The sequence below is a fragment of the Chenopodium quinoa genome, unplaced genomic scaffold (genome assembly GCF_001683475.1).
Source record: "Chenopodium quinoa cultivar QQ74 unplaced genomic scaffold, ASM168347v1, whole genome shotgun sequence".
In the NCBI taxonomy this organism is placed as follows: domain Eukaryota; kingdom Viridiplantae; phylum Streptophyta; class Magnoliopsida; order Caryophyllales; family Amaranthaceae; genus Chenopodium; species Chenopodium quinoa.
The window spans coordinates 8,081,985-8,090,007 of record NW_018743792.1 but is presented as its reverse complement, the minus strand read 5'-3'; the positions used below and the strand labels follow the sequence as shown (position 1 = coordinate 8,090,007).

Here is an 8,023-nt window from a genome sequence, read left to right as displayed (position 1 = left end):
AGCAGCTCCCTTTTGGGTGGAATAATGCTCTATAAACTAAACACACAACCCCTAAACAACTGTCCCCAAGGACGACCACGTAGCCGTTACAACTGAGACAAGGATAACTCTATCACTAACCGAGCCAGAGGTAGCAGTTGACATCCGAGTCGGATGACCGCCTGTATTACTTGGAATAAATACAGGGGGTACCTCTTGAGTTAATAGCCAATAAACATTGGCAAATCAAGGGGATCAGCTGGCCTCCGTCGCCTGGTACCTCTACTACTCAAGATAGGGTGACGGAGACTGAGTAAACTCAGATGTTAACTCATAATCACTCTCTCAAACTTAGTATGGAACCCAAAAGGTATGAGTAATCTGCCTGTTTTTTAGCAAACAGAGGTACTCAAACCACTATTCCTACAAGGTTACTAACCTTTGAGCAAGCAGCCAAACAAAACTTGGCGAATCAAGGGGACCAGCCGTCATATGTCGCCTAGTTACCATACTACTAAAGCAAAAGTGTGGATCCAAAAAGTTCGACAGTCGACTGTTTTTTGGCAGACAGGGGCTCAAGAACACTATTCCTACTTAATCAAACAGGCGGCCTGACAACAAGCAGTCTGTTCCCTTCAAACTTGCAAAAATCAAGAGACCTAATGTATTTTCTAAAAAATACGTTGGGGGTTCGACTGGCTTCATAGGCGACTAGTTGCCAATCTGGAACAAATACAACAAGTCGCCCAGGGGCATATATGCAGTCGTCATCGTGAGTAGTCGGCACCTGATAAACCTCGCTTACTCGCAAAGTTTTCAAAATTTTGGGCATTCCAAGAAACAGACTACAAGCTAAAACAGTCGGTTTGACATTCAAGCGAATATCAAGCAAATAAGCATAAACAAGATTCAGTGATCAAAGACGACCAAAAAGTGGTCGCCAGTTTCGTAATAAAACAGCCGACCATGAAGACCGACAAAATATTCATAACCCCGACCCCATGGTCGGGTAAAGGAAATTCACAAACAAACGGCACACAGGCCGGAGAAAAGTTTGAAAAATAAAAGCTTTAAACATTGGGAGGGGCTTCCGAGTTAAAAGCCGCCTGATCGAGCGCCAGATCCTTCAAGGCATCCTCTTTGTTTGACTCGTTTTCAGGGGCAGGATTCTTAGGAGCATCCTCCTCTGTTGGCTGGTCGACCATCTCCTTGTCCTCGCCTGAGCTAGAACTGGCCGCCTCTTCCTCTTCTCTTTCATCCTCGTCAGCCGCCTGCTGCATGATTCTTCTATTGTACTCTTCAGTACAAGCGGTGAACTTGGAATCCCATTCGGCATAGTTAGCCTTTGGGAAGAGGGCCGACCAGGTCATCCTCATAATATTGGCCGAGTCCTCCATCATGGCCTGAGCCAAAGCCATCTTCTCAGTCTCAGCTTTGGCCTTGAGCTCTTTAGTGATGGCCGCCTCCTGCTTCTCTATGCAATCCTTAACCTTGTCCAAAGACTTCTGGAGATTTTCAGCCTTATGGGCAATGTTCTTAAGTGGCTGCAACTCGTCCCAGAGGCTTTTGACCGTCTTCTCCAACTACAAAACAAAATAGGAGTTTGGGGAATTTCATTCCTAGGACCTAATGTACATGTCCTTTGACAATTATCACAGGCCTTACATATATCATATGCATCTTTGAATACAGAGGGCTAGTAAAATCCGCTTTCTTAAACCTTGCGTGCAGTTCTCTTAGGTCAAAAATGTCCTCCACAAGCATAAGAATGACAAAAGGTTAGTATAGAAGGAAATTTAGAATCAGGTACGTACCTTCTGATTAGTTGATCAGCACAGTATTTCCAGAGATACGGGCCATCCCATATATAATACTTCGCTATGCTCCGCATCCAATCCTTTTGTGCCTTTGTGTAGTTTGTTAAAAACTTCCGAGATACTAAAAAATTTACCAAATCAGCATACGAAGGAGTTCTTGAGCTCAAGGCATGAAGTTGCTAATCGGGGAACTCTTCATTGATTGGGGCTTTATCTTCATCAACTTCAATAACTAACCTGCTCAAATGATCAGCAACACTATTGTCAGAACCTTTTTTATTTTTTACTTCAACATTAAATCGTTGAAGCAATAAAATCCAACGTATTTGCCTAGGTTTTATTTCAGCGCTGCATGATCAGTAAACACAACAATTTTAGTACCTAATAAATAAGACCTAAATTTATCTAAAGCAAAAACTACAGCTAAAAGTTCTTTCTCAGTTGTAGTATAATTAGCTTTAGCCGCATCCAAAGTCCTTAAGGCATAGTAGATGGCATGGGGAACTTTTCCAACTCACTGGCCTAGCACTGCCCCTACAACATAATTAGAAGCGTCGCACATCAGCTCAAACGAGAGCTCCCAGTTAGGAGGTTGTAAAATAGGGGCAGTGACCAACTTGTCTTTCAGCTTGTCAAATGCTTGCTTACAGGCCTCATCAAAGTGGAACTCCACATCTTTTTGGAGTAGTCCGCATAGTGGTTGTGCAATCTTCGAAAAGCCTTCAATAAACCTTCGATAGAAACCTGCATGGCCAAGAAAAGAACGAACTTCCCGCATAGAGGTGGGGTAAGGCAGAGAAGAAATAAGATATATTTTAGCTTTATCGACTTTTATTCGTTCAGAAGACACAATATGGCCTAAAACTATACCTTGAACCATGAAATGATATTTTTCATAATTAAGCACAAGGTTAGTTTAAAGACAACGTTTAAGAGCCAAAGTGAGGTGTTCTAAGCAACTATCAAAAGAATCTCTATGCACAGTGAAATCATCCATAAAAACTTCTATGAAATTTTCAAGATAATCTGAAAAGATGCTTACCATACATCTCTGAAAAGTCGCTAGAGCATTGCACAGTCCAAATGGCATACGACGATACGCAAATGTGCCGTACGGGGATGTGAACGTCGTTTTTTCTTGATCCTCTGGAGTTATAGGTACTTGCACATAACCTAAATATCCGTCAAGAAAACAGTAATAAGCATGACAAGCAAGATGTCCTACCATTTGATCAATAAAGGGTAAGGGAAAATGTTCTTTTCGAGTCATAGAATTAAGTTTCCTGTAATCTACACAAACTCTCCACCCATTTTGAACTCGTGTGGGAACCATTTATCCCTTATCGTTTTCCACCACTATGACTCCTTACTTTTTTGGGACCATTTGCAAGGGATTGACCCAAGGGCTATCTGATATAGGGTATATCACCCCTACTTCAAGAGCTTCATTACTTCTTTCTTCACCACTTCCATCATAGGTGGATTAAGTCGCCTTTGCACTTGTCTCACAGGTTTAGATCCCTCTTCTAATAAGATTCTATGTTGGCACATAGAGGGACTAATTCCTTTTATATCAGCAACCGTCCACCCTAGAGCTGTTTTATGCTCCTTGAGAACTTGCAACAGCTTTTGCTCTTGAGTCGGAGTTAGATTACTCGCGATTATGACTGGCAGAGTGTCATTTTCTCCCAAAAATGCATACTTGAGATGGTCTGGCAGTGGCTTTAGTTCCACTTCAGGGGCCTGTACAATAGAAGGCAGAAGTCTGTTAGATGTGACAGGCAATTTCATAAAACGATCTGCATACCTTCCTTGCTTATTTGGAAGCACTTCCAAGGAAGAGAAAGCTTCCTTGATCTCATCTTCAAGCTCAAAATGTTCCTGCAAGTCAGTATATTTCTCTTTTTCCACAGGTTCAGTCAAAACAACATCTAACCCATCATGACCAGAGAGAAAAATTACTTGCTCAGTTAGTGCATCAATGACATCAATACTAGAAACAGATTCACAATCAGAATGGTATCTCATTGCATCAAATAAATTAAATCGGATAACCTCCCCATCAAATTCCATAGTCAAAACCCCACTATGAGCATCAATCTTGGTTCTAGATGTTTTTAAAAAAGGTCTCCCTAATAAGATTGGTGTTGCATTAGAGGATTCATCATTTGGCATATCTAAAACATAAAAATCAGCAGGGAATACCAATTCATTCAGTTGCACTAAGACATCCTCAACTACTCCTATAGGGTATGTATTAGAACGGTCGGGAAGCTGAATAATCACTCGAGTGTCTTTCAAAGGTCCTAAGTTCAGAGCTTTATAGATATATAAAGGCATGACATTAATAGAAGCTCCTAAGTTTAGCATGCATTTATCGTATCTCGTGTTACCTATTTTACAGGGTATAGTAAAAATATCTGGATCCTTGCACTTTGGAGGAACTTTCCTCTGTAAAATAGCAGGCACATTCTCACTTACACTGACTTTTTCATCTCCACTCAATTTCCTCTTGTTATTGCACAATTCCTTCAAGAACTTTACTTACCGCGGCACTTGTCTTATAGCTTCCAGTAGAGGTATGTTCACCTCAACCTTGCAAAAAATGTCTAGGGTCTCTTTCTCCTTTTCATGGTCTTTCTTCTTATTCTTAGATGATAACCTGCTAGGAAATGGAACAGAAGAATAAAATAGATTAGTATTAGGAGAAACAACATCACTTACCTTAGGGGGTTGCTTATCTTGTTCTGGAACAATAGTCTCCTGTTCCTCTTGGTGTTCTGCCAGCCCTTTAGTCTTTTTCGCTGGGATCTCTAATTGCTTGTCACTTCTAAGTGATATTGCACTGCCGTTCTCCTTTGGTCTCTCTGGTTAACTCGGAAGCTTGTTAGAGTTCTGAGCTTGGAGCTTTCCCACTGTGTTAGCTAACTGGGAAACTTGGTTCTCCAAGTTCTTTAGACCACTTCTTGTCTCTTGCTAATAATGCAAAGTGTTGTCAGCCATTGACTTCATGATATCTTCCAGAGACATGCTACCAGATTATGGCTGGGAAACTTGCTGATTTTGAGGTCGCGACTGATATTGTGGTTGCTGATGAAAACCAGGTGGAGGATTAGATGCTTGCTGTTGCTGGAAAGCTGGTAGTCTGAGGTTAGAGTTGTTTTCCTGCTGCTGAGCATTACCATATCTCAGGTTTGGATGATCACTCCACCCAGATTATAATTCTGAGAGAATGGATCATAACGTCTTTGCTGCCCCTGACCACCACCAATAGAATTTACTTGTTCTTCTTGCAGAGTAGGGCACGTATCAGTTGGGTGTCCTACCATTGAACAGAGGCCACATGCTTTTTCTTGCCCTTTTTCGATCATTACTCGCTCCACTAAGGAAGTGAGTTTAGCTACTTGTTGCTCGAGGTTAGAACTCACCACTTCATTAACTTGACGTACAGAAGTGGACTTGATATTTCGACCTCCTCAATACTGAGAGTTTGCAGCCATGTTTGCAATCAGTTTCTTTACATTTGCAGGTGTTTTGTCAACCAGTGCTCCACCACTTGCTACATCAACTAAATTCTTATATGTCTCCTTGAGTCCTTCGTAAAAGTATTCTACTAATAATTGCCACTGATCTGATGGTTTGGACAACTATCACATAGTTTCTTGAAACGCTCCCAGTACTCATGAAGTATCTCTGCATCGTCTTGTCGAATTCCACATATTTCTTTCTTAATATTGGCTATCAAAGATGCTGGAAAATATCTTTCTACGAATACTTTTAGCATTTGATCCCATGTTGTGATGGTTCCAGCAGGTACTTCAAACAACCACTCCTTAGCAGCATCAGACAAGGCAAAAGGAAATGCCTTTAACTTGAGTTGGTCGAGGGTGACCCCATCCGGTTTCATCCCCGCACATGCTATGTGAAATTCCTTTAAAAATCTGCTAGCCTCATTCATGTGAACAGAACCTAAGGAGTTAGTATTACGGAAACCTGAAAATGTGGGAAGAGCTCTAATCAACCCCGGCTTGATCTCATTTTCTGCCTCATCGTCTACTATGCACAATAAATTTGGATCAAACGTTGGAGCTGTGAGCTGCTTTAGTGTTTGATCACCCATCTCAAAAATATATTCACCCTCCTCGTCCGAAAATGAACTTTCACTATGAGGTAACGGAATATGACAAGCTTGCTCCAGTATTGGAGCACGAGTCCTTTTAGTCCTTTTAGCTATAGGAAGAGTAGAAAAAGGATTAATTATAAGTCCTTGATTCCTTGCTGCAAATTCCCTTAATCTTTGATTCTTCGAGCTTATGTCACACATACACAAACAAGGAACTAGATGACAAGTTAGTAGGAAAAGTTAGCAAAAACACAAGTAATAATGTAATAAAAGGCCAATTCCCCGGCAACGACGCCAAATTTGGTAAGACTGTCGCTTGTCTACCAAAAATAAACCTATCTAAAACCTCCTAAAATGCAGTAGGGTAAGCTAGGGTCGATCCCACAGATAATTAGATCACCAAATTATTACTTGCAAATTTTAAAAACCCCTGATTTGAAGAATGACTATTACGATCTAATATAAAAACTATGGACTTAAAAATAAGCTAAGTACGGAGATGTAAAGCTGACAGTAATAATAAATATTAAAAATCAAGAATGACAAAATAGGGATCGGGAGATACAATATAGCATTGGAATATTGATTGATCATCGAATTATATAAATCATGTTTTTATCTCAATGTTAGCCGATGGGCGCGAACAAGCATTTAACACTTCCCTTAATTGCAAATAAACCAAATAAGCTCTTGGAGTATTGTCTAACTAACTAACAATCTAGAATAAGCTCTCTAGAATTGATTAATTAGAAGCATTAATAACTAGGAAGTAGCTAACTTAAGCCAGAAATCTCACAAGCACGAATTCGTGCAACTTAAAGGGCTGATAATCATAGGCATCGGATAAGTTTCAGTCACCCATAAAACACCTAAATTCTACTAAGGAGTATTAATCCGGATAATTACGTATCACAAATAAATATTCTAGCAATCAAACTAGCAAACTATACTAAAGATGGCCGGTCTAGAATATAATTTAACTAATTCATTCCGATAAAACAGATTATCAATCCAATCAAGATATAAACATAATACCCGCGAATTATAACATATTTATTCTCAAAATACGATAATCCAATGCATAATATATCTCCCTACCCACTTATAATCTAACCTGACATATTAAGAACTGAAATACTAACAATGGTAATTATATAAATCATATTTACGAATTAAGAGATAAATAATTAAATTGAAACAAAGTGTAAAATCATTCAACACGATCTAATAAAAGACTGAACTATTGATGGTAAAAATAACTTAGTAAACTACCCATTATTTTGAATTGCACACGCAAAAGTTGTAAACAATCAATTAAATTTAGAATACCAAATCAATGGAAGAACAACCACAAACGACACTCCAAGTTAAATTCCCACTACCGATGTTGCTGCCTTCTTGTTCTTTGGTGTTTTTCTTCAGCTCCGTCTCTGCACTGCTGCTCTGAGTTCGTTTCTGGTTTGTTGCTGAATTTCGCTGCCCAGAATGTCGCCTCCTCTTGCATGCAATTCGGTCTCACCATATAAAGCTTCCCAAAAATTCGCCACTCCTCCCAATGCGGTTGCCCAAAGTTATCACTGGGAATCTTTGATCCTGACCTACCCAAGTTTTTCCTCTCATCCTTGTCTGATTTCATCTTTATATTTTCTTGCTTGACAAATTGATAACCATCAATCTCGCTCAAGGGATTTACTGTTTGGCTTACCCGCAAGAACAGTGAGAACAATGAAGAGTTTGAGCTGCTCTCTTCTTTCTAATATGTTATGTGACAGATTGTTATACTTCAAGGCCCATCTATAATAGCTTACACAATAAAACAACATTGGGCTTGAAATAGTTGAGAGTCTACGGGCTTGTAAACTTTGCTTCTCTTAACTGGAGTGTCGTAATATGAAATTTGATGGCAATATTTTCTTTCCTACAAACAATAAAAATAAATAGTAGTAACTCGTGTCTAGATAAGAAAATTACGTAATATATCTTTAAACCATCAAATATCAATATAAAATCAAGAGTTAAATAGATATAAATATTATATTTTGTGACTCTATCAATACTACCTCGTTAAAAACCTTGTTAGGAAAAACCCAGTGGGATAAAAACT

At 39.4% G+C, this 8,023-nt stretch overlaps 1 protein-coding gene across 4 annotated transcripts; it reads right to left on the bottom strand.

The window, feature by feature from the left end:
- Positions 1-892: 892 nt before the first annotated feature.
- On the bottom strand, positions 893-7,683 carry LOC110685238. Of its 4 annotated transcripts, none has more exons than XM_021861726.1 (2): positions 1,645-7,683; positions 893-1,562 (listed from the first exon to the last, which is right to left on the bottom strand). In XM_021861726.1, the coding sequence occupies exon 1, from the start codon at positions 4,164-4,166 to the stop codon at positions 3,228-3,230; it is 939 nt and encodes a 312-aa protein (XP_021717418.1). In that variant the 5' UTR covers positions 4,167-7,683; the 3' UTR covers positions 893-1,562; positions 1,645-3,227. The 4 variants fall into 4 exon arrangements, with proteins under 4 accessions (XP_021717418.1, XP_021717419.1, XP_021717421.1 ...); XM_021861727.1 differs by having other exon boundaries at positions 1,794-7,683; XM_021861729.1 differs by having other exon boundaries at positions 893-2,540; positions 2,839-7,683.
- Between the last annotated feature and the right edge of the window lie 340 nt (positions 7,684-8,023).